This window comes from Echiichthys vipera (genome assembly GCF_963691815.1).
Source record: "Echiichthys vipera genome assembly, chromosome: 20".
Lineage (NCBI taxonomy): Eukaryota > Metazoa > Chordata > Actinopteri > Perciformes > Trachinidae > Echiichthys > Echiichthys vipera.
The window spans coordinates 19,665,903-19,693,291 of record NC_139845.1 but is presented as its reverse complement, the minus strand read 5'-3'; the positions used below and the strand labels follow the sequence as shown (position 1 = coordinate 19,693,291).

Genomic DNA, 27,389 nt, shown 5'->3' with positions numbered 1-27,389 from the left:
GAGGAACACCTACTGGCCTCCATTGCTTGGCCTGAAACTCCGCCTCTTCCCCCAGAGGAGACCAGTGATCCAGCTCACAGCACCTTCACCATTCTTTCAAGGAGGGGAGGAGGACAGTGGCACGAAGAGACTATGCAAACAACATATTGGTGAGGTTCCGCTGCCATGGTCCCCCTCTCTATTCTGCCAACGCCCTAACCAGTGAGCTTCGTTACATTGCCAATGAGATAGATGGCTTTATCGGAGGCACTAACACTGTCATAGTTTTTGGCATCTGGGCTCATTTCCGCCCTTCCCTGATTGAGGTCTACATCTAGAGGCTGCAGAGCATCCGCAGGGCAGTCTGCTGGACAAAGCTCCAGGCACGCTGGTCGTCATACGGACCGGGGACCCCAAAACGCTGATGCTTAATGTGGTATTAATCCACAGCGACTGGTACTCACTGCTCAGAGCCATGTTCAAAGGACTGAATGTTCATCTGATTGATGCCTGGGAGATAGTCGTTGCCCACCACCTGCCACACAGCCTCCACCCTCAACCTCCCATTATCAAGAATATGATTGATGTTCTCTTGTCCTACACGTGCCCTCAAATTCTAGATGTTGGATTTAATGTTAGTTGAGTTGACATGTCATTCACAGACTCGACTAACTTCAATGTTTGTAATGTATTTTTAACCAGAATTGTGAGTGAACACAATTAAAACAGAACTGAATGGAAAGCAGCAGCAAGGGTTGGGTATTACAAAATGCTGAATGATCCCACTTTACAAATTCAACCTCACTACTCCCCCGTATCTTGGAACAGTGAAGCAGTATTTCAGGAGGTGCTCTAAAAAACAACAAAAAGTAGAAAAATTACAATCTGTGGTAATGCGCTGGACGAAATCTTCGCTGGTCACAGCGACTTTCAGAGTGCAGCCACAGTTTTATTCTTTCTGATAGAGAGTTAAAATGTTTCATGCACTCCTGGCATGGTCAATATACCAGATACTGTTGTTATCCAGCATAATGGGACTTTCTTCTATTCTATTATGTAAAACTGCAAGTGGATTCACTTTTTTGGATGTATAGTAAAATCAATATTAATTAATAACTAACCTTATAGCCATATACTTTTTAAAATCTCCCTCAAAAGACAAGAATATGTTTTTTGACTCCAAAGAACAGAAGAAAACAACTATTTTCATGATGTAACAATAAAATGTTTTCATGTCAACTTTGGTATGAAAGTTTGAGTATTGATGCAAATAACATACCATTTAAATAAGATGCTGCTGTTTATGCATATGAAATGTTATGAGTTATGTTTTTGGATGTAGGTTGGTGTGAAGTGGGCCCTTTTGTTGTATTTTATATACTGTCGGATGGAAGTAACAAATTACATTTACCTTCAAAAAGTGTTTCTCTGTGTTCCTGTATTTAAATATCTGTAATTTTACTTTTACTTGGTACTAGTATGTTCTATGTCGTATGTGCTGCACCCTCTAACTGGCTTCGCTATTGGTTTATCTTCCCAGGCAACGCCTCGCACCCCCAAACCCTTTTGCCCAGGTTGTCCTCTTTTACTCAGCTTGAGTATGGATACCTGTGTCGCAGTGTTTTTTGTTAATCATCACTCTAATTACAAATATTATTTCTTCATCTACATACCATGTCAGGCACAAAGACCTGTATCGTCTCCACCTCCTTCGTGTTGTTCTCCTGCCTGTGGCATCATGATCTGGTAGATGCTGAGGCCTGTGCCGCCTGTCTTCGCTGCCTAGGGAGAAGCACAAGTGGCGGATTCCCCCGGCTGCTGTAGTTGTCCGCCCCCTCTAGGACCCCAGACAAGCCTCGCCTGCATGTACCGTGTCCTCAGATGGCACTCGTCTTCTCCTTCGTGCAGCATTATTGGGCTGCTGGTGGGCCTATGCTAGCTTTCTCGACAGAAGCCACTGCCTTGCCACTCACGGCCGACCACCCATTCCTGGGACCGGCCTTGCGTCCCTCTCTTGTCTGGACCATATGGAGGAGCTATGCTTTGCAATTCTGCTGCAAGAATTTAATTGAATACCAGGCTTTTTGACTTTGTCAGTCAGACTTCATGTTCTCATGTGCGAGTTCCGTGATCCCCTCCAGTCTCTCTCTCATTTTGACCCCATACACCATGCCACAAATTGATAATCTGGTTGAGAGAGTTGGCAGAGCCCAGTACATCCCCACACTGGACCTGAGCAAAGGCTATTTGCAGTTAGTCTTATGTTGTTGTTGATGTTCAAATGAAGCTTCATGAACCATTTTCATTATTCATTTCTGAGTCCAGATGGTGCTCTCTGTTTAACAAAGGGTTGAAAACACACTGAATTACCATTCATTGAGCCCTTTTCTTAAAACCAAGAGCTCCATCTAGTGAGCTCAACAAATACAACTAATGCCTCATGAAGCTTCATTAGACATTGCTACTGACAGGTTTAAAAACTCCATTTGGTATGTATCAGTTTAAGGTCATACCACTTGGTCTCCAGGGGGTGCCAGCCACATTCCAAAGGCTGATTGACCATGTGTTGGGGGATGTTGATGACTTCTTTGCTGCATATTTGGATGATGAGGTGGATTTGGCCAATCCTGGGAGGAGCACAGGTTTCACCTCCAACAGGTCTTACAGCGGATCAGGGGGGCCAGACTTACCACCTACCCTCACAAGTATGCCATTGCCCAAAGGGAGGTGGAGTACATTGGCTACATCATCGGCTCGGGGGAGATTAAGCCACAACTGGGGAAAGTGAAGGTCATCCTTTCTTTCCCTGTTCCTACCACCAAGAGGAAGGTGAAACAGTTTCTTAGCTACTGCTGGAAGTTTGTTCCTCATTTTGCAGATAGAGTTGTGGTGCTGAAAGACCTGACCAAAGCCTCAGCCCAAGACAAGGTGCGATGGAAAGACGAGTGTGGTGGTGCCTTCAGAGACCTAAGAGATGCCATCTGCACTCATTCGGATCTCCAAAGTCTGGATTTTGAGAAGCCTTTCGCCCTACAAACAGATGCTTCTGGAGTGGGCCTTGGAGGGGTGCTGAGGTATTCTACTGTTGCAAAGGAGTTTTTGGCGATGAAGTGGGCCATCGACACCTTCAAAATCTATCTTCTGGGATGGAACTTTTTCCTGGAAATGGACCATCAGGCTCTAGAATGGCTTCATGGGCCAACAAGTGCTTCGCGGGATGGTACCTTGTGTACAAATAATAGAACTTATGCAAATAATGATGGCATTTTACACTGGGACAGCAATTTTGCACTTTATTATAAAGCTTTGCACTGGACATTTTTCACATTCAAATATTAATTGACTATTTCTGGTGTGTATTCATTGAGCATGTAAACCATGATTGATTTGTGTTGTTCTCCGGTAGCTGTGGAGAACAGTACACTGCTCCACCTGGAAGAGAAAGTAGTAGTAATTAAGCTCTGACGATACTGTTTGTGTGTTGAATTAATTAGCTTACAGCAGTTGAAATAAGGGTGTGTTGAACTGTGCAAAAAAAACGTTGCCAGGTGAATAGTTTGTGCATTGTCAAAGTTGATTGTGTAAACACTTACCTGTCATGTTTTGGGTTGTTTTAAATATTATGTGTTAAATTATATCTAATATATCTAGTGGTGAGTAATTTAAGCATGTAATACAATTTTGATGACCCCTATGAATGGTACCATCCAGACAATAGTATCAGTGACACAGTATAAAAGGTGCCATTTTCTATCTGTTTTGCTGGTTAGGTCGCTACGCACTGTGTTGCTGCTTTGAATTTACTTCTGTTTCTCTGTTTTCAATATACCCATTATGTTTTGGTACACCTTATCTTCGCCTCAGAGTATCTGTCAGCTGTATCATCCAGCCACTCAAGGTTTATTCTAACAAAGGGTAAGTATGTTGTTTTGGACACATTCTAGGACAGCTGGAAAAACTCTGAGGCCATACAAAATCATCCAGCAGCCGGATCATCCCACCTAGGTTTAAAAATAAGCACTTCAGTCGCTTCTTTGAACTAGATGCTATCAGACTGTACAACAGCATTGTGAACCACATACTATAACATCAAACTGAGCCGTTTTCTCAATTGGAAACTCTCACCTCACCTCCAATTGTCTCACTGTTGGACTCACTATGATATACCTAACCATACTGTTGAAAACAAACTATTCTTTTTGTTTTACTGTATTATACTGTGCCATATGTTACAGTATAGTTCTATTCTATGCAATGGCTTTATTCTTCAATGTATTGTCCCATCTTACACTAAGTTTGAAATGATATACTTTTTTGTTGCTGCACTTAATACCAGTATCTATTATACATCATGTTATTCTATACTATTACACTACTACATTGTATACGGTCTCATTTCACACACTGTATCATAATGTACCATATTATACTATAATATGATAATGTGACATTGACTCTTGCACTATATTCTATCTATCTACTGTTGACTGCTGCTATAAAGTACACAACTGTCACTATTTGAGAACCACTTACTTTAACATGTCATTTGTGTCTCCATATACTCTTATATTGTATATTTCTATTGTTTCTATGTTATTCCCTTTTATTTTGGTTTTGTACATCTAATAGTTAATCTCTGTTCATTTTATATACTTATCTGTATTTATTTCTCCTTTCTGTTGAACAGCTGAATCCTCATGCTGATTCTGCACAGAGGAGACTGCATGCCAGTGTCCAGAACCATGCAACATGTCTTTGTGAGCTCTAATCACGAGGTAGGGTTTAAGTGTTGACATGGGGGAGCATTTTTCCCTCTCAGATAGCTTCCTTCATTTGAAGCTCTTCTACTGAGGATATGTATTCACTATTTAAGAGGAAAACAGCGAATGATAAAGAAAAAAGGTATAAAGTTTGTTGTGTAGATGTGCCCCCTATTATGACTCTTCAAAATCTTGCATGTTGTGTTGCGGAAGGCCTGTAGGTGGCATTGTGCACCTTAAGGAAATTTGTAGTCCACCATCTGCATTTTAGAAGTACAGAAATAAATGTATTTGTTTCCATAGACAGTAACTGATAAATGTGAATTTCAGAAACTGATTTAAAAAAAGTGCAACAACATTTGTTTCTTCATGAAGCCTGCTGTTTCCCCATTACATTCTGTGTGACTGTGATTACATTAAGCAAAGGAAAGACGACTTGTCTTCTATTAGTGGTCCTGCACCACAGTGTCTGTATCCAGCTTTTCAGGGTCTACTGGACGCCACTCAGCAATCACACAGAGCAGCTTTTGTCTGATATATTTCAACAACTAGCCAAATTGAAGTCACAAGTATGCACAGTCTGTGGAGAGTTTCAGGCTGCAGGCTTGTGGGGGCTGCTACTTTTCTACCTTTGCTGGACCATAATTCAAGTCAAATCATGATCTGAGCAGCAGGGTCTGGGGAAGTATAAGACTACTCAAACGCAATATGGAGAGCAGGCACTGTTTGCTGCTACTGTGCGCACTAAGATTAGTGCTGGCCTCTGGAGAGGCAACGAGAAATGATGACATCGACCTTGTCAGCTTCCTGAGAAGTATCTACGCCGGGCTGCTCGTGAGAGATGAGGCATTCTTCATCAACAAAGACTTTGAGATAAACTCCTTCAAGGAGCTGGAAAGCTCTGAAGTCCTCTCAATCACAAGGCAAAGCAAGGTCAAACCAGTCAATCAGGATACAAATGGAGCTCCTGGACCTGTGGTGCTAACCAAAGATGGGCAGATCAAGGGGATTACAGTGGACAAGGCTCATATATTCTATGGGATACCGTATGCAGACCCCCCCGTTGGGGCTTACCGCTGGAAGCCCCCCAGGCCCGTGAGTCCTCGCCCGGGTGTTTATGATGCCTCCTTCCCCAGGGCGTCATGCATGCAGGCCTGCAGTGGACCCATCGCTGAGGAGTGTCCCCGGATAGTAAGGAACAATGAAACTTCTCGCTTAATTGCATGTTGTCGTAATATTTCACTTTATGATCTGACTATATATATATATATATATGTGGATGCATAAATCTCGTCAGTGTATTCTCAGATGTAATATCTTGAAACAGGTTGTGTGATATCTACTGAAATATGACTGTATTTAATGCTTAAAACAGTGATTAGAAGTGGACCACAAAGAAATAGAAGGTGACAGTTAGGGTTAGGCAACAAAACAACTTAGTTAGATTAGAAAAAAGGTTTAGTTCTGCCGGTACACAAACTGTGTGTATTTGTATTGTGGGTTAAAGGTCTATTGTGAAGAAAATACTGAATCTTGTATTTTCAAAAGTAGCTTTGTAGCTTTACAAAGTAGCTAATTTAGCAAATTAAGCAAATTTACCTGAAATTGTACACATACTTGTCACATCGGTGTTCCTTTTTGTCAATTTGATCATTTTAATGATTTTATTATTATTATTATTATTATTATTATTATTATTATTATTATTATTTGATTTATTATTTTTTAATTCAAATATTTAGAAGTGTTTGAAATTGTTTTTCCTGGGGTCAAATTGACCCTGTACGTAATATATGCTACGGTCCTTGATAATGGAAATTACTTTGATTACAAATATTATAATTAACTCAAAATAGTATTTGCAAATAATATACTTATTTTAAAACACACAAACAAATATACCTCAATCTAATTTTAGATCAATCAATATTTGTTTCCGTATATTTCCGAAGTCATGTTATACTGTAGGTATTCTACTCTATCTGAGTAACCAACATAAAAAAAAAAAAAAGTAACAACTTTGATTATGATTATTTTCTAGATGTTTAAGTTGCTGGGGTCAAATTGACCCCCAGGATAAGCGGTGTTAGTAAAATTTGAGGGGAACAGGAGGGTTAAGTATGATACTCTAAGCAAACCTCATGTAACCATAGTAAAGTACTGGGTCCATTCAAAAACCAACTGAATTTGAGAATGTGTTACACTCAACTTGTAAATTCACATCATAACCAAGGAATATTTGCAGCCTGACAGAATAGCAAGTTAAGGCTAGAACTAAAAGGAATATTGATCATTCCTCTAATGTCCCAAACAGGTCAGTGAGGACTGTCTTTATCTCAACATCTTTGTCCCTCTGGATGTGAACTTAAGCTCTCCTCTGGGGAGTCCCCTGCCTGTCATGGTGTGGATCCACGGTGGGGATTTCATAGCTGGCTCTGCCTCCAAGCCGCTATATGATGGACGCTTCATCAGTAACTTCACCCACACCGTTGTTGTAAGCCTGGATTACCGACTGGGTATGAACGTTTAGTGGTATTTCCCTTGAATTAGACCTGTTCATGTGAGCATGGGGTAAGCTTTGTTACATACTATACAATGGCATTACTTAACATCTTAATATGTACTTGAGACTATGTAAAAAATGTACATCAAATTGAGAATGTATTGAAATGGGATTACACCAGCCGTGATGCATAATCTGGCCATGGTCCTAAAGTGGCACCTTCCCTACTTTCTATTCTGCACCCTTGTTGGATCACACCCATTTTCAAACTCAGCCTTCATTTTGTTATCAACAGGACACCTGTACTGCGATGACAACATCTGTCCGCAGACAGACAGACAGAGATATACCAAGCTAAATTCTCAAAACCTCTTTTGTGGCAGGTCCTGCTACAGAAAGGTCTTCAGGACCAAATTTCACGGACTCACATGTTGAAAACGAGTGATAATGTGTTCACTGTATTTCTGTCCTTTAATAGTCTTTTTTTTTACAAATGGTATTATATGTGCAGGGATAAAGGAAGGATCATTTTTAGCACTGGAGTTGACTTGGTAAAGGCTAACAGACATTAGTAAAAATAATGGTGTGTTTATTGCAGAGTGTGTGTATGTGTGTGATATGAGGCTGGCTAATGTCTCATTATTTTAAATCACTGAGCTTTCTGGTGATTGCTGTCCTGCAAGACTGAAAACAGGAGCAGAGATATGTGGACAGTCATTTGGAAGTCAGAGCAAATGAATGTCTTGCTGGAGTCAATTATGTCTGACCATGTGAATTTACGCATGATTCAAGGTGCTTTTGGATTCCTTGTGTCGGGCAAAGACCATCACTCCTCAGCTGCAGGGAATTATGGGATCTTGGATCAGCAGGCAGCTTTTCTTTGGGTCCAACGGAACATTGCATCGTTCGGAGGGGATCCCAGCAAGGCAAGCGTGCGCGCGCGCACACACACACACACACACACACACACACACACACACACACACACACACACACACACACACACACACACACACACACACACACACACACACACACACACACACACACACACACACAGAGTTTAATTTTAATTCATTTTAAAGTTTTTGCTGTACAGGAAATATCCATGGGCATTTTATTCTGAAATTCCACTGTGAAAAGTTCTGTAAGTTTGTGAAAAGATACCCAATGTCATCTAGAATGCGTCTGAAGTGTACTTAATCATTGGAAGAAGATAGACATATTTTAAATAATTTTTAATACAATGTCATATTATACTGTACAGTTTCTATCTAAAGGCGTTCTATCCGTTTCTATCCAAAAAATCCTCAGTGAAAAGTTCTGTGACTATCATTGCAATTAATCTTATTTCCACATGTATCCTGTATATGGGCCTGATTGTGTAACACTTTATTCTGAAAAAATATTGTCCAAAATGACACAACAAATACATTTTTGACAATTTGATTATTTCATTTGGTGTGTTCATGTAAAGTTAATACTTCATCTCCTCTCTGCAGGTAAGAGTTTTATACTGCAGAGTGAGACAGAATGACAGTAGTTGTATTTGTTGAGCCCACTAGATGGAGCTCTTGGTTGAATCACCATTCATTGAGCCCTTTTCTTTAAACCAAGAGCTTTATCTAGTGGGGTCAACAAATACAACTAATGCTTCATAAAGCTTCATTTGGACATCACGAGTTTTCAACCCTTTGTTGAACAGAGAGCTCCATCTAGTGGACTCAAAAAATAATGAAAATCTTTCATGAAACTTAATTTGAACATCGCAAGTGTATACCCTTCATGACAGCTCGCTCTGAGCAGTTTCAATGAATTTACCCTAAATATTACAATACGGGCACACTACATCTATTGGGGCGGCTGGTTTGGCCACGGAGAAACTAATGACAGCTCACTTGATAGCAGCGGTTATCCAGCGGCGATTCCCCATCCATCTCACACTCATTGGCCTGCCAAAGATTTGTCTAACATTTAGAAAAAAGGGCAAATTTATCGGTCACACACGCATGACTGAATGTAAAATTCAGTCGCACACTCTCAAATTTCTGAATACATTCTCATTATACAGGTCATTCTTTGACAAAAGGGAAAAAAACTGAACCGACAAAAAAACATTCACTCTAGACCTTATCACCAGAGGAAGCACCACATTTCAAAAGAGGGAGAACAGCACACAACACACTGCACTATCAATAATCTAATAAATGTATGTCTCTCTATCTCCCAATTTATTTGTGTCTTTACTTATTCACAGTTTCTAATATGCCCAGCTTTGAATTACTTTCTATTTAAATTTAAAGATAGGCATATGAAAATAGCAGAGAGCAGCGCTGCCCTCCCCTGCTGCGGCAGAACGCTTCATTATTCAAGTGTTTCAGTGGGCAATTACGCAACAGGAGCAGCCGCTGAAATGATTGTTTCAGAAGCTTAATATTTAGTGCTGCTTCCTCTGTCAAGTTTGGAACTACAGTTTTGAGTATGCTGCTTAAAGGGATACTTTACTAATTTAAATCCAGTGACATGGCAGTGTGCATGAACTGTGTTTGGCTGCTCTCTGTGGCACTAGTGCATGGAGCGCCCCGCGAAGAAAACCTCTGCTGCTCGGGCAGAAGAAAACACTCATACATCAATACAGGACACGATTTTAAAAAAGCAACATACCCTACAGGGACAGCGAGAGGGAAAGTCAAAGCCACAAAACCGGACTAGCTCTAACATTAGAGAAACTACCGCACGGGAGGGAAGCAGGCATGAAAAAAAAAAACAATAGACTTAACTTCAACCAAATGCATGTTTCTTGTCTCATTTTGTTCTAATGATGAGATGAAATAAAAATGAGAGCCTCCACCTTAATCCATTATGACCCCATGATTCTCAGCTTTCCTTTGATATAAAATATGACGGACAGCCCAGATCGAAAAGAATTATGTTTTGCACGTCAACAGAAATCCGTTCAAAAGCTTTTTGGGTTGTGAAGTTCAGACAGTTTTCATTTTAGTAATAGGAACCACCTATTGCTAACACACACATCTGCTGACTGGGTCTCTTACAGGGGCAGTTCTCCCCAAAATCAAAAATATGTGTTTTTTCCCTCTGACTTTTAGAGCTATTTATCTTTCTAGACAGTTTTGGTGTGAGTTGCGTGATATCGGCTGTCTGAATTCTCTCCAATATAATGGAACTAGATGGCCCTCGGCTTGTAGTGCTCAAAGCGCCAAAAACAGTACATTTGAAAGAGTCAACAGCAATGTCTCTTTCCAGAAATCATGACCTTGCTGCTCAGGATCATCCACAAACCTGTTGTGAGCAGTTTCATGTAGAAACTATTTACTTTCTTCTGAACTACAGCCACAAACCTTATCAGGAAGCATACTGATGGATGAGAGGCTCATGCTTATGACAGCGCAAGATATTAGATTAATGACATTCTCCTTGGCTGAATTGAAATCTTCTGCGTGGGGATATGAAACTGCTCACAGCCAGGGCTGTGGACAATCTTGAGTAAAAGAGAAGGAAAGAGAAGCTTTTTCAAATGTCTTGTTTTTGTGCCATCTAGTTCCATCATATGTGAGAGAAGAAGGATATTTTTTAACACTGATCAACTCACACCAAAACTAGACTGATAGGTAGCGCTATAGGTAAGGGGAAACATCTGTATTTTTGATGTTGGGGGGAATTGTCTCTTTAATGCCAAGCCATTGTTGTGTTTTTTTTGTCAGGTGACACTATTTGGGGAGAGTGCAGGTGCTCAGTCAGTAAGTCTTCACCTGATGATCCAGAGCAGCAAGCCTCTGTTTAAACAGGCTGTCCTGCAGAGTCTGCCCTTCTCCATCCCTCTGAAGACCAGGTGAGGAACCTGCTGGTTACTGATTTGTGCATGGCTGAATTACAAAATATGGTTTTATATTTATGTCCACTTTCCTGTTTTAGAAGATCGATTCAGTGTGATGTGTGTTTTCTTGATCTGATGTTGTCTTGCACAAATGTTCCCAGCATGCTTACAGCCAACTTTGAGCTAAACTGTAATTTTGAATTTCTGCAGACACGACGCCCTGAAGCTGGGAAAAGACTTTGCTAAACAGACCAACTGCTCTGTGAGCGACATCGTCTGCCTGCTGTCTCTCACTCCACAGGACGTCCTGGCTGCCCAGATGAAAACAAGTAGGGCACCACAAACACCAGCCTACGCTCAGCAAATATAGAGCAATGCTTGGGGCTGCCCATACAGTTACATAAGAGGGCAGGATACTGTATATTTATCTGCAAGGGATGATGAAAAACATTATTTGTATGATGAGCGGTGGTATACTGGAAAACAAAATCATGAAAAGTGAGAAATAGTGTGCTTGTGAAGTGGCAATTGGAGAGACTTTACTGCTCTACAGCACCAAATACCTCATATATCTGCAGGGTTGACAGGCTTATTAATCAGCATCACTGACTCTGATTACGTCAGCTGCTGTTTTCTGCCTGTCTGAACTCACTTGCAGGCCCACCAATCTGGAACGAAAACACATCAGTCACAAGACAGTTCAGCACCAGTGGCTTCAGAAAAGTAGTAAGACAAAATTCTAAGGTTTATTACTACAGTATTTAGCATAGACAGAGGTGGAATGTAAAGTACATCTACTCAAGTACTGTACTTCAGTACAATTTCATGGTAATTTAACTTCCTTAACAAATGATAATAATACTTTTTACTAGTAATTAAATACTTCAGTAAGGTTTTTAAGGAAGGACCTTTACTTGTAGTATTGTCACACTGCTGCTGGTGGAGCTGACGGTGCCATGGGAGGAGGGGATGGATGGAGCCTACGAGAGGAAGAGAGCAAAGTACACCGACCTAGTCCCTGAATGCAGGGAGAACGGTTGGAGGACACGATTCTTCCCAGTGGAGGTGGGCACCAGGGGCTTTGAGACGCAACAACTCGCCTACTGAAAGATCTAGGGCTGAGGGGTAAGGAGCTACACAAAACCACCAAAGAGCTGGCTGAGGAGGCAGTGAAGGCAAGCTTCTGGCTTTGGCTGAAGAGGCAGGACAAGGTACAGGGAGTGAGCAACTCCTGAGGAAAGCTAGCTGCGGGGGGTGACTGGGAGATGTCCCTGTTCACTGCCCCGCCACCAGGAGATGTTCTGGGTTAAGGGGCGAAACATCGGTGAATGGTGGACCCCCCAGCTAGCGTAAAGGGCACCGGTGTAGGTGCAGCAGAGAGAGGCGGGATGCAAGAAGGGCTCATCAGGATGGATAAACCGGTAACGACTGCAGGAAGGACAACGACCAACGATACAAAGATTCTTAGGAAGTGCAGGTGCAGATGGGAAAAAATAACAACACTCAGGGGGCTGCACATCCACATTGGACAGATGAAGTGTGGAGGCAGGAGTCAAAAGCACCCTTGCACTGCTCAGGCAGGTCAGACAAGCAGGATCCAAGGCCGGGTCAAGTACCACAGTGCTAGCGGGCCCAATGTTGCAGAGGCAGGAGAGGATGAGACGAGAGTGGAGGTGGATGTGGATGTGGATGACCCCCAGGAGTTGACCCATGAAGCACCCCAAGCAACCCAAGAACCGAGTCAAGCCAAAAGGCCAAGAGGCCGAATGAGCCAAGGCAGAAGAAGAGGATCAAGTGGCCAAAGACCAACGAGACAGCGGATTGGAGAAGGCTGGACAAGTCCCTCAGCGAACTGCTGCAGAAGACAATGCATGGCACAGTGGAGGAGAAGCTTAACCTGGTTGGAGAGATTCTCTACGAGGAGTGCAGCAGCAGATATGGGGAGTTGACGAGCAGGAAAGCAGGCGAAAGAAGGAAGGGAAGAAGGGAGAAGGAGATCGAAGACCTGGTAGCAGTCAGAAGGCAGCTTCGTAGGCGCTGGAGGAAAGTAGAGGCGGCAGAAAGAGAGGGCCTGAAAGTCTTGTGGGATGACAGGCGAGGCTTGCCAACCTGAGGAGGGCAGAGTGCATCGGGCGGCGAAGGAAGAGGAAGGAAAAGGAGAGGGCAACAGGTGCTGAGGCAGGTGGCGGAGGTGGTGGAGAAGAGAAGGCAAGAGGCAAGAAAAGGGAGCCAAAAGGGCATGCAGCGGTGGAACCAGCTCCTGAGGGAGGGGGAAGCAGGGGAAACTGTCCCTAGGAGACCTGCACCCCCCCTTCTGTCGCCAGGTGTGGAGTGGAGAATGGAGGTGGACTTGGGCAGGCAGCTCCATTTCCCTAGAGAGATCTGCAGCACCACACTATGATATGGTGCTGTGGACCAGGGAGGTCGGTGCTGCTGGTGGAGCTGACGGTGCCATGGGAGGAGGGGATGGATGGAGCCTACGAGAGGAAGAGAGCAAAGTGACTGGGAGACGTCCCTGTTCACTGAGAAATTATGTCGCTCTTAGCTGACTAGAGTACAGCATAATTTAATATTTTCTAGAAAATGATTCAAGATGTTAAGCCCTCTAACAAAAAGACAGTGATTTTTTACAGTAGTCTGAGTCTTTGGTTTCTCAAATAATAGTGGTCTTCTCAGGTTATAACTGGAATCATCATTTTAAACAGATTCTAGATATGTTGAGGAAGAAGTTTATTTTTCGCTTTGTACATGGTTTGTAATGTAATGTCATCAACTACGTCCCTGAATTTAGAAAATGTTCAAGCGACTAAAGCGCGGGTTGGATGGCTCACGGAAAGGTTTATCACTGATGATTCTTAAAGCACTTTTTCCTCCACTGAGCCAACTCCATCTAGTCCTTTCTGATGGACCTTTGCTTCTAAATCCTAATCCTCTCTGTTCTCTGTGTTGTGAAAATCGCCCTGTATTTCTGATGTGTGTTTTTGAAGGTTCCAAGGTTGTGAACCCGTTCAGGTTCTTGGAGGTTTTCGAGACGTGGGGTCCGTATATTGATGGGGACTTAATAAAAGAACAAGCTGTCACTGCTTTCCAGAAAGGCCACTGGCAGAAAGAGAAGCCAGTGCTGCTGGGTAAGACACACGCACACACACAAACACACACACACACACACACACACACACACACACACACACACACACACACACACACACACACACACACACACACACACACACACACACACACACACACACATCACACATATGATGCGTTTGTCATGATCCTGTTACAATCTTTTATAATGGCTGGGAGTATTGGGCCATGGTGAAAAACAAAGATCAGGCACACACACAGTCGGGGCCTGATTAAAGGGGCCCTGCAGCAAATTAGAAGTATGCACCATGAAAGCATTATCAACTGAAATATTGATTGAATAGTTCAAGTACTTTTACCCCCTGAATTTTGTTGTATGTTCCGATACAATGACACAAAATAAATGATTCATACTACACTTAAGACCACACTCATAAACACATATAATGACATATCATACATGATTTCTGATGCACTATATCAGACAGTCATAAAACATTAAAGATGTGTTTTATAGGTAAGGGTTTCCCAAACTTTTTCAGTTTAGGACCCAGATTAGAAATTTGGTGTCGCCCCAGGACCCACACTTACAAAAATACATCCTGAATTCACGCACTCAAGAGTGAAGGAGTCACAGAAGTCACACTCTGAACTGTGAACACGTTTTTCAAGTCAAGGTTCACAAGAAGAGAGAAGAAAGAGAATGTGGGGTAAAGAGTAGCGCTGGGGTGATATGCTCCGATACTATCACAATACTTGGGTGCTCATTTAATATGTATTGCGATTCAATATTATGATTTGTTGCCATTTTTGTTTACTTTTTTAACACTAGATTGTGGGAAAAAGTTGAATTATAGACTTCTAGAGACATTTTGAAAAACTTTAAATTGATTCCGTAAAAATACTTGATTTTGTGTTTGGTTTTGAATGTACACAATTGTCTCGTTAGTCATAGAGAATAAAATCGGTAACATCCTCCTCCCTCCACAGAGACTAAAATGAAGAAACTGGATCATTCAGGCATTAAGAAATAAGAAAGTATGATACTACTCGATTTTTTCCCAACCCCTAGTTAACAGCCCTGCACAGCATTTGAGTTGAACAGACCAGCGTAGGAAAAATAATGCTCTTCTTCAATTTTAATCTGTACCACTTCGAAAAAAATCAAGACGTTACAGCAGAGGATGTACTTTTCACGCAAGCTGAATAATTTTTTGGGCAGTTTTTCAAGCCTTTATTATAAAGGATAAGAGTTGAACCCACGGCCGCTGCCTCGAGGACCTTCAGCCTCTTTACATGGGGCAACTGCTCGAACCACTCAGCCGCCGGCCGCCCCAAGTTGAATCATTTTAATGTAAATTGCCAAGTGTACATACAACATAAAAATGTTTTAGTCATCTGTTCTTCAGACTGTTCAAGATTCAAGAAGCTTTATTCATCCCGAGGGAAATAATTGTAATTATTATTACTGTCTTTCAGTGTTATCTGTGTGCTTGGCAACATGCACCAACAAAAAGCCAGTCTGCAAAGACAAAAAGGGTTGCAGAAAAGATCAGAGGACTTGACCAAGAAACAGCCACTAGCCTGTACAGTGTACACTAAAGTCAACCTCCAAAAACTGGAAAAGACCTGACCCAAAATAAAATCAAAACAAGCAAATACAAGAACGCTCTATTCCCCGGGCCATCAGCCTGTATAACATGCAACCTTGTACTCAGGCTTCTAAGCTCGTTATTGGGACTTTTGCGCCAGTTAAAACTGACCTTAATGTGCCCACAGTGTAACCTCTGGCCAGAGTTTCAGGTTTCTGGTGGGCTCCCTTTGATTTTCTTTTTTTTTCTCAGGATCATAACAAAGCTGAAGGCAGTGTACATGCGTTCTATATACAGTCATAACAGGGAGTAAACATGTCTAAGAGTGATCTTTACACCTAATGAAAATCAGAGAGAAAGCTTGTGTAAATGAGGTCTACTTGTTTGTATTGACTGAAGCTCTGTTTTCTGTCTTACAGGTACGACCTCAGAGGAGGGGGTGATCTTTGCGTATGGTGTATTCAACAAGCCAGTCTCAGCAGTGGAGAGCACTGTGTACATCACAGCCATCTTTAAACAACACGCTCTGCGGATCCTGCACAAGTACCTGCCCCTGTACAGGGACGCTGACCGCAGGGATATGCTTGCTCAAGTAAGAGGAGCTCAATCCCAGTCTTAGTTTCAGTATTGTAGCTGATATATCGTCCAAAGTGAAGAAGCAGTCATACACACATTTTAGTAAGAGCGTTCTTTTAAAAATAATTAATGTCCAGATTATTTGGTAATGAGAGCTGTTTGCCGATTAAACCTCCTGAACTGTTCACAGCTTTGATTTATACTGTATGTTTGATATTTAGGAGTTAGAATCTCGATGATTATGATTATAATTTTGCCTGTTCTTTCAAAATAACCAATGACAGAGAGTCCCGCAGCAGTTGATAATGTAGCCAAGCAATGCTAACCATTGTAGCTTTAATGTCTAATGGCTAGCATACTACTATTACAGATAGTAAAACGGATACTTCAGATCTCCCCTCTAGTTCTCTCTGAAGAACAGACAACCCATGTTAAATGAATGACTTGTAACGGTAACCTGTTGGAATTATTCTGGAATGCCGCAGCCGTCCCTTCAACCATAGCTTCTTGAAGTCCCTATTATTAAAGCAATAACAAGTTATCGCCCATGGTCAGTCTCCATGTTGTCTATATCTGCCACCCCCATGAGATTACATGACAAAGATCACAACACAAGTGGTTCATTGATCCTTCTAGCAAGATAATCTTAATTCATATCCTGTAGTGTGGGATGTGGCACTATTTTTAAATCTTGTAGCGTATGCATGTTTGAGACTAAAGAGAAGGAAATCTGTGGATTCTCAGGATGTGGGGAATGCAGCCTGATTTCAAAATCGGTTAGACTTGGTCTTTAGGTACACGGACTGTGTGAGCATCTCCATACACACATTCTATTTTAGTTCATATATGTGCAGCAGTGCAACATGCAAAAGGGCTGGGTGAAGGTGAATAAAGATCAGCAGTGGTAGTGATTACTATTATTAAATACTTTTACATCACTGGTCACATAGCTCTGAAACAGCTGTCATCAGTTAAATATGATGACAACAGCTCAGCAAGTAGAAAGGAAATGTCACACCACATATTTACACCCAAAGACGGATGTAATATGAGTTTCATGCCTTAACAATGATGGAAATAAAAAAAAAAGAAAGAAATTGATTTGGTACTATTTTACCAATAATTCTAATGTATCTCACCTTGTTCAGGGTAGGTTTGTGAGCCATGAGTCTTCGGATACAGTGTTTGCTTTCAAGCGATTAATCCATTTTTGCCTGCGCCTGAAACACACAAATGCAGTACATGCGTTACATATCGTTGAGTATTGTTTCATATAAATTGTGCTTCCAAGAGTCAGACCTTTACCAACCTTTTTTCTCTTACTTATATGTTATTATACTCCATTACATTGCGCTTTACACTTCTTACTTCTAACTACCTTGTTCAGGGGAACAAAACTGCGAAAGGAGAATCAAGTGCCAAAGATTTATAGTTTATTGACATGATTTTGTTTTCCTTAATTGTATTGTTGTATGTCCCATACAGCATAAGCAGTAGGCTACTATACAGCCAACCCACAACAACCTGTTTCATAGGCCTGAATATGTCAACTCTACGGTTGTGCAGGAATTCCTGAGTCTCAGTCAGTGAAACTCCTGCTCAATTCTGCTTTGACTGTCTTCAGTTTTTCCGCAAATCTCCCTCTTTCTTGGGAAAGCAGTCATGACTGTGTTTTGGAAAGGAAACATAATTTCCCTACTGCCTTTGATTAACTAGCAAACACAGTTTTGTTCAAAAGGCTTCAGCTATGATATGCATATCTGTGATCAGCTGTGCAGTTTCATATTCAGGGTGTTGTGATGCCAAATCACTTTTGATCCTCAAGCTCGACGAGGGCTTTGCTCTTTATTGTCATGGAACTGGGGATTCCATCACACTTAAAACCTGTGCAACACTTCACCATGGCTTAGCCAATGTACCTCTGTGTGTAACTGAAGACAGTGGAGGCACACAAAAATGTATTAAGAGCCCAAACTGATATGCTGGTTGGATCAAAATTTGCGAGGGGTAGGATTTAGCCGGAGGGGCTTGAGTTTGACACATGTCTTACATGGTCACATAGTTCACTTAGCGTTGTTGTTGCAGGCAGGGCATGAGGCCCTGTGTGGTGGCAACTTAACTTTTCTTCTAGTGCCACTATGAGGTTGGAATTTCATTTATTTTTTCCCGTTGACATTTAGCAATTCCTTTACCTTCCCAACATCTACTTGATAGATTGGCACAACATTTTCGTTCAGATCAATGTCTCCTATATAATAATTGCAAACGATTCCACCATCGCTTCAAAACTAATAACGTCAGCCTCAGCTGAATATAATGCTCAACTAAGATGGTGGTCATCGTAAACATTACACATACATTATACTTCTTAGCATCAGCATGTTAGCATTGCTGATCTTAGCAACTAGCATAATTGCAGACTCTTAGTGTTAGTGTTGTTGTGTCACACTGTGCTGATTTTTTTTTTTTAATACTGTGAAAACACAGGAGAAGAAAACCTCCAGCAGTTTTCTCTTAGGCTTTTCCATGCAAAGTGCAAAGTGCGGCCTCTGGGAGCTAAGGGGGTCAGGAGGTGGCACTCCTGGACATATTTAGCATTCAGTCACAGTTCAATACAGAGAAGGTGACATTGTAGCTTGCCCTTCCACTCCCACACATCCTACATCTCTTCCTAAAGCTCACTTCTCCAGAGTACCAGGGGGGTATAGTATATTATGCACACTGATTAAAAAAAGACATGAGCAAGATTAATGAAAGGCGGTGAATGAAAACACTACACTCAACATGCATGCCATCTTGTGACGTGATCTTGGTTTTCAAGGCCCATTATCAAATACTGTGTTATAATCAGTCAACAGACAACTCTTATTCATAATCTGTAAATTTTGAGATACCTTGTTTCTAGCGGCTTTTCTGCAGGTGAGCCTGTTCTTTCAGAGCCCTCCATCTTGTTTGGTTTCTGTTAAGGCTTTTTTTTTGCTCTTTTGTAAACTTTATTGACACTCATAAGCTGTGTTTGAAATAGTTCTCTATCATAGAAGTAGTGCACTTTATAGTGTGTAACCATTTTGTAGTGGTTGTGAAATAAATACATCGTGGACTATTACAGCTCGCACAACCTTTGTTAAAGACACCACACTATCACATCATCTTTGCAACAATTTATTTTAAATTTAACATTGAAATAAACATACAACATCAATACAACCTTTTACCATCCTACTAAATTCCCTGTTTGAATTATAAACGACTGTAAAGCAGGATTACAGCTCCCTTTGTTTACATGTTACCTGACGCACCTGCTTCTGTCACACATTAATATATATCCATCTACTGACACAGCGATTCGTTAGAAAATTCCAGTGTAGTGTCTGAAATCTTGTTCAGTCATTTCCTATAGTTCACTATTTATTAAACACTATAGGGGATAGTCAGTGAGTGAATGAGGGAATTATTTCGAACACAGCTGTTCACCTCTCTATTTTCGGTTCGTCCCCTATATGTTCCACTCTTAATTCCATACACACACACGCACATCCACTTCTGCCCTTACTACAAGCCTGACTAGAAAGTTGGAAGTTCCTGATTAACGATTACAATTAAACGTAGCATGGCGCCGCATTTACATTTAGGGATGGAATGTTTCCATAGACACGGATTTTGGAATACCCAGCAAAAAGGCAAGTAGAAGTGCTTTCATTGGTGGGTCATGTGATCAGTCACCATTGTTATGACTAACTCTTTGATAGATAGGAACAAGCAATTAACTAGATGAAAATACAGTACAACTTTAAGTTTTGTAAAATAAGTTGACAGAGAAATCTTAAGTTCATAGAAGGCTAATTTACTGAAGCGAGTTGCTTTTGATCTGACTGAGGCAAATTGCATATAATTAATATTATTCCACTTGGCTTTGTCTCTTCATCACTAGCTATACACTAACTGTCAGGAAACTGTCAACCAGTTTCCAGCTGTATTACATTTGGACACTAAACAACTCATTTGTTAGAAATTGCAAATGTGCGGAACATCTCCCCAGAGGAAATACACAGTCTGTGTTAAAACTAGTTTAGTATCTTGTATGGAAAACAGCAAAAAACACTCACAAACTGAAGAGTGAGCACCCATACACACATGCATCAACAACAACCCATTTAGTTACTTTTGAGAGGCGGGCAGTCGTGCATGGAATCAATGTCCCACCCAGCCAGAGATAAGTGTGTAACAGGGACCCAGCGGTTTTCTGTGCTCTCTCCAGCCTAGAACCTGATGGGGAATTGGAAACAATTATTCTCTTTTGCTGCTGGGATTAATTTCTCACATTTCCCTTGAGATTAGGGCAATTACAGAAAGACTTGTAGGTCTACATACTGTATATGTCTATGCTGCCGTCCACCTCGAGAGCCATCAACCTCGACCCATACCTTGCATAGAAATCCAGCATGACCCCCATCATTCAGCGGACGTATCACACTTTAACATTGTGCCTACAGAGGGAGCTACCACTCCAGTTTTTTCTATTTATTTATTTATTTTTATTAAAGACTGACTCGACTTTTCATTTCTCCTCCATCATTTGTATGAGTGAAGCATGTGGACCAACCGAACCCTGACTACAGTCACTTTGTCTGTTTGAGATGCAGCCTGACTGCTCTGACTCAGAAGCGACTCGTTGCTCATGAATATCTACAGTGACAGGAAGGATCAGCTGAGGAATGGCAGATGAAGTCTGGCTTGGCCTGTCTTGCCTGCATTTGTTTTAGCTAGCTAGGTGTACCTAATAAACTGGCAACCAAGTGCAATATTAATTATACTGGCTCTAGCAGTTTTCTCTAATGGCTTTTCCATGCAACGTGCAATTTGGCTGCCTCAGGGAGCTACAGGGGTTCAGGAGGTGAATCCCCTGGACATATTTAGTATTCAGTCACAGTTCACGGTGCAGTAGGCAGACGGTGGAGTCACAACCATAACCTGCTGCTCTTCACACACCTCCTTCATCTCTTCATAAAGGGCAATTCTCCAAAGGACTGGCTGGGTCAGCACAAATTTCCATCAGTCTGTCACTGAGGAAGCTTATGAGGACAGCTCAGAAATACTATGCTTTTGGCAGCATTTATAGGTTGGTGGTGTGCATTTTCCTTGAATTACACAAAACCAGTATCTCTGAACACATCCAAAACAACATGACAAATAACACACCATTTGAACACACCACTCATCAACCTTATGACTATGGCGAAGAGTCTTTCCAGAGTGAAAAAAACACCATTGACATTAAGGCCTTGTATGTTATGCTGTTAGCAAACATGCTTCCACCTTGTTTTTCAGTGTAGTGATGCTGTTTTCTATAGAAACATTAAATCAGAAAATCAATTCCTAATAACACGTGAGATTTGTTACTGTCCTGCAAGGTAACATCGTAACTTATATGCAGGTATAGACAAATAAGAAGGAGGTTTTCTGTATACTTTATGTAAAAGGGAAATGCCTGAGAGAATATAAACATGACTGTAGCCTCGATATTTCTTAAGATATTTAAAGTAATATAGACATACCTAACAGAAACTTGATGTTTGCATAAAATGTTCTCATATAGTTTGAGTTTAAGAGCCAGCAGCAGTGCTGGGTCCAACGGTACCTCTGCCTCTCTCTCTGGAGCAGCGTCCACTCTCCTCCGGTGGAGGCTGGATCACACCCACCGAACAAATCTGGCATAACTAACTGATGTTGTATAACTAACTAACTACTAACACTTAAATTATCCATTAGCTAACGTTAGCTATGAAGGCTTGGGATTAGGTTAAACTACTGCTTTGTGGTTGTATGCCTCGGCAAACCAGTCAAGTCGCAGTTTATACTGATGTCTGTACAGACTTACGTAATATACTGTATATAGTGAAGGAATTTGATAAAGGGTATGTGTTTTTACATTAGGATGTCACAGTGCAGTTGATCTGTGTGACCTTTTTGGATATAAAATGTCACTCCATTATTTAATCCTACAAGACATTTGTGTAAAAAGTTGTTGTAACTATGGTAGGAGTTAGTATCTTAGGAATTGAAAGTGCTCAGGAAGTGCTTGTTTCTACTATTCTGCTGTATTAACTGCCATAATATATAAGTCATATTCACATTACTACAGATATTATTATAGTTACTGTAAGTGTGTCTGTCTCAGTCTTTGTGTCTGTCTTTGTCTTTCTCTGTCCATCTGTCCGTCTTTTCTCTCTTTCTCTCTCCTTTTCTTCCTCCCCAACCGGTCAAGACAGATGTCCGTCCTCCACAGAGCTGGGTCTGTCTGACGTTCCTGCCTGTAATAGGGAAGGTTTTCGTTGCCACCGTACTGGGTCTTTGTTTATCATAGAGTGTGGTCTTTACCTAGTCTGTAAAGTGTCCTGAGATAACTTCTGTTATGATTTGGCACTATAAATAAAATTGAATTGAATTGAATTCTTCAAAAATGCGTTTTGTGAGGTCACAGTGACCTTGACCTCCTAAATGTAATCAGTTCATCCTTGAGTCCAGGTGGACATCTGTGCCACATTTGAAGAAATTGTCCAAGGGGCATTATCAAAGGTGCTGGCCACAATGCCTCTGAACACAATAAGCTAAGCCTATAACCAATCAGAGCAACGAAAGAAGGTAGCACTAAGTGACACATGCAATTGGTCTGTTTTAATGTGTTTTTTAAAAATGGCGTCCAATTTCAATTCAATTTTATTTATAGTGCCAAATAATAACAAATGTTATCTCAGGACACTTTACAGAGTAGGTAAAGACCACACTCTATGACTTATTTATGATTTACATAGACCCAAAAATTCCCCCAAAGAGTACGGTGGCAACGAAAACCTTCCCTATAACAGGCAGGAAAGTCGGACAGACCCAGCTCTATGGAGGTCACAAACATTCTCAATGAGCTGAATAGCAAAGTAAGTAACAGTAAGTTTGATCTTAGTTTCGTGAAGCTGGTAAAATGCACCTCTGTAATTGTCTTAGACTCGCCCCACATGAGATACGGTTGTGATTGGCTTCTCCAGGATCTGGCTGGGTGAAAATTGAATTGACTACAGTTCAAGATCAGGGCATAAGATGAAATCAAGGCACATGCCGGTTCCAACATCCAGACCCTGTTTGACTTTCAAATGACAAGAAGCAACAGTCCTTATGTGCTGGACACTTGTTAGCCCAAACATATCTAGACCTTCAAGAATTCCACATCAAATCTGAGGAAACATGTGATGGCGATACACTAAATTGCATCTAATGATGTTACTCACTATTTCACTTGCACATGTATGTGTGCGCATGTCTTTTTGTCAGCTTCCCAATGCCAGCCTGCTTGTTTTCATGTGTCTGTGTCAGATGTGGGGCTATGTAGGCACAGGTTGTCTGCTGCTGAAAAAGACTAACTGGTTTCCAGGTAACAGGCAGAAGAAGACGGTCCACCTGCATTTTCTTCCATTTTTTTTTTTTCCGAGAGGGAACAATAGTTTTTGCTGCTCTGCTCCCAGCCTGTCTCTTTGTAGATGCCATGCTAATTAGTGTTATTCATTTTCCTTTCTGCAAAACACTGCAGAAACTAGAAGATGTACTGTAAAGCATAAACCTTTAACAATACTGACTCTTCATCTAGCAAAGCAGCTCATTTCTAGTTTATATTCCAGGTTTCATGGTCCAAAATAAATAGCTGAATGCAGTGCTGTTTAGTTATGGACTTGACCAGCACATGCAATATTATAACAGCCATGGCTAAAACTCCCAGAGCTGGATTAGCACCAAAATGTAATCCATCCAATGAGGTCCAATACTTTCAGTTTGCATGATTATAAGACAATGAAAATCAAGAGGGAATATGTAACTTCCTACAACAGAGGTAATTATGAAAGAAAGAACATAAGAATACAATATCATAAAAATTTACCTTCATTAAATCCCATAATGAGTGACACAAATACAGAAATATCAACCTACTAACAATAAAGTACAATTATTTTATAAATGATGTTATGTTGAAAATCCAATGAACACAGTTGAACAATAATCCTTACATGATTGACACAAGAAAAGAGTCAGTGTGGTCATGAGTGGGAGTTTTTGCGTGTTTTTCTTTCAAGATTGGAAAAAGGGAGTGAGTGATGTCAGAAGGAAAGAAGTGGAACATCTAACAGAAAAGAACTTCCTATGTGTCATATCCGTCTATGAAACGCAAAGATCATAAATAAATAAAAACGTAGCTATATGAGGCCTAAATTAGCCTCCTCTCTAACACTAGCAGCCTCACGAGGCTTTACTAAGTGGTGTTTTAAGCAAAATGCTAATGTAAGCTAATATACTGTACTTACAGTGGCAATGTGATTATGCCGAGGATTAGTTGGTAATGTTAATCACAGTGTGCAAGCATGCTCAAATAGACTAATTATTATTAGGGGTCCAAGCCCGAGAGGGCTGGGGGCCATGCGATGCAAGCAGCAGTGTGGCTCCCAGTACAAGCAGGGCTTTTATTATTTATCGGTAAAACTCATAGTGCAGCCAAGTTATGCAGGTGAAACTTTGAACTTTGGTTTCAGACCCCTGCACGTACGGCAGACACCAAAATTGACACGTCCACCAGCAGGTGATGCCATAATCAAGTTGAACGTGGTTTGGCTCTAACTCCCACATCGTACCTTGCACATTCAAAACTCTTACATCCACACGTTCCCCGAACCCATGTGAATCTAGAGATATAGGCCGCACATTTCTACCAAGCCATACATGCAAAACCTACTTTTCCGAACTCCTCCTAGGACAAGAGGCAGATCACAGTGACACTTTGCACACATAATGTTTGGATGATCTAGATCTAAAGTTATCAAAGGAATTTTGGTAATCTTATAAATGCGGTAGTTATAAAACAACTTCCTGTAGATTACGGTCAAATCAGGAAGTGCTGCTTATCTTCCCCAAAATATGTCGGATCAACAAAAAACTTGGTAATCTAGTTTCCCATGTATGAATGAGGCCTGCTTCAAAATATAACACCAACCAACCACTAGGTGGCGCTATTATGTAGAATTCATCATATATCTATAAATTCAATAAACTCAGAACAATAGTTTCTGATGCTCCTCTGAGGCTTTAAGAAAAATATAACATCAGTCAGTCATGGGTGGTGCTGTATTGAATATCACTCATACTGGAGCATTAACAGTACAAGTTATGGAATAAAACTGAAATGAAGCTTCATGAAGCACTTTCCTTATCTTCTGAGTCCACTAGATGGAGCTCTCTGTTCAACAAAGGGTTGAAAACACATTGAACTTCCATTCACAAATAGCATTCATAAAGACCTTTTCTTTAAACCAAGAGCTCCATCTAGTGGGGTCAAGAAACACAACTAATGGTTCATGAAGCTTCATTTGGACATCACTAGTATAGACTGGCTGCCCCCACAGAACACACAAAAAATTACATGTCCACCACAAGGTTTTGCTTTAACCAAGGAAAAAGTTTTTTGGCCTCTAACTTCCACATCGTATAACACAAATTTAGATTTATTACATCCACATGTTCTCTTAAAGGCGCTGAATCTCATGATACTGCAATAGTATTGTACTGCAAACCCAGTTACGCCTAGTATTTTCCCAAAAAATCGCAAAAAAATAAAATCCTATTCTTTTGAACTCCTCCTAAGCTGAGAGTCATCCCCACAAAATTTCATGGTAATCTATCCAGCTCAGAGGATCACCAAAGTCAGTAGTATGCATTCTCTGAAGAACATTATTGGCTGTCCAAAACTTCATGGCAGCATCCATCCATCCTTTGCAGTAGTTCATTTCATAAAAAAAACATAAAAATGTCAACCCTGGTGGCAAAATTCAGAAGAAACTTCAAAGTTAATTGGACATTTGATGGAAATTCAATCGTTGTTGGGCTATTTAGTCTTGACAAAATTGGTGACTGGCGTTCTGGCTGTCTGACCAAATATGCCAAGCTTCTAGCATGGCTAAGGATGATTGTTTTCAGTTAAAATATGTCTTTTGTGTCTTTTTCATCTCTTCCCTCAGATTGTCACGGACTACGTCTTTCTGTGTCCATCCAGGAGGTCAGCACGTGCTGGCACAGCAGCCGGCAGTAAGGTGTGGATGTATGTGTTTGACCATGTGCCGTCAGATCATCACGTGTGGTCAGGTCTGACTTTCTGCTACCAGCACGCCTGCCACGGTGCCGAGCTGCCATTTCTCTTTGATTCTGCCTCAGTGGCCAACTTCACCATGTCAACACCAGAGAAACTGCTGTCCAATCGGATGCTGTGCTACTGGGGTGCCTTCGCACACAATGGTGATCCTTCCTCACGGGCCCAACAGACAACTTTCTGCCGGGAGCAGCGCCTGCCCGTTTGGCCACGCTATTCTGACACCACAGGTTGGCTGATCATGAACCTGACAGTGCGTTCACATGCACAAGTGGGGACCAGGAACCATATATGTGACTTCTGGGACCATCTGGGCATCTACTAGTGAGGCGACAAGCTGGGAGTGAGATGTTAAGTCTCAGAATGTAAATTCAGTCACAAAATCTTGCAGTGTGCATCACAAAAATATAAATCCATCATACATTTAAGCTTTTAGAAAGAAGAGGTTATTTCTATGTCCTCTCTCCAGCAACAAAGATACCAATGCACAACTTTGTGGATGTATGTGTTTCATTTAAGACTTCAATTATCAACCGTGCTTTGTGCAAAGTTAATTGTGTAAAAGCAGCAGTCTTCTAAATAAAGCTTCAACTGATGTAAGAAAGTTCTCTTTTGGTTTTCTTTTACATTTTACTTGAGACTGAATCCAAGAGCTCATGTCACACAGTGCCTATAAAAAGTTATGATACCCTTTCAAAATAGTCACTTTTTGGTTTTATAGCCTGAAATGATAATACATAAAAAATATAGATTTTTTCAGCGAGATTTACACATTTTGCCTTACAACATTCAAGTAAAAAAATAGTTTCTTTCAAAATTTCTGAAAATTAATACAAATTTAAAAACTAGAGTAGCAGGGTTGGAAAAGTGATGAGTC

The 27,389-nt window shown here is 41.1% G+C and overlaps 1 protein-coding gene across 1 annotated transcript; it reads left to right on the top strand.

Moving 5' to 3' along the window:
* Window positions 1-5,447: 5,447 nt before the first annotated feature.
* LOC310962995 (cAMP-regulated D2 protein) lies at window positions 5,448-26,837 on the top strand (the record flags this gene model as incomplete). The annotated part of the gene is made up of 8 exons (XM_083935624.1): window positions 5,448-5,930; window positions 7,054-7,255; window positions 8,035-8,168; window positions 10,965-11,092; window positions 11,288-11,406; window positions 14,065-14,205; window positions 16,179-16,351; window positions 26,385-26,837. The coding sequence occupies 8 exons, from the start codon at window positions 5,448-5,450 to the stop codon at window positions 26,835-26,837; spliced, it is 1,833 nt and encodes a 610-aa protein (XP_083791750.1).
* Between the last annotated feature and the right edge of the window lie 552 nt (window positions 26,838-27,389).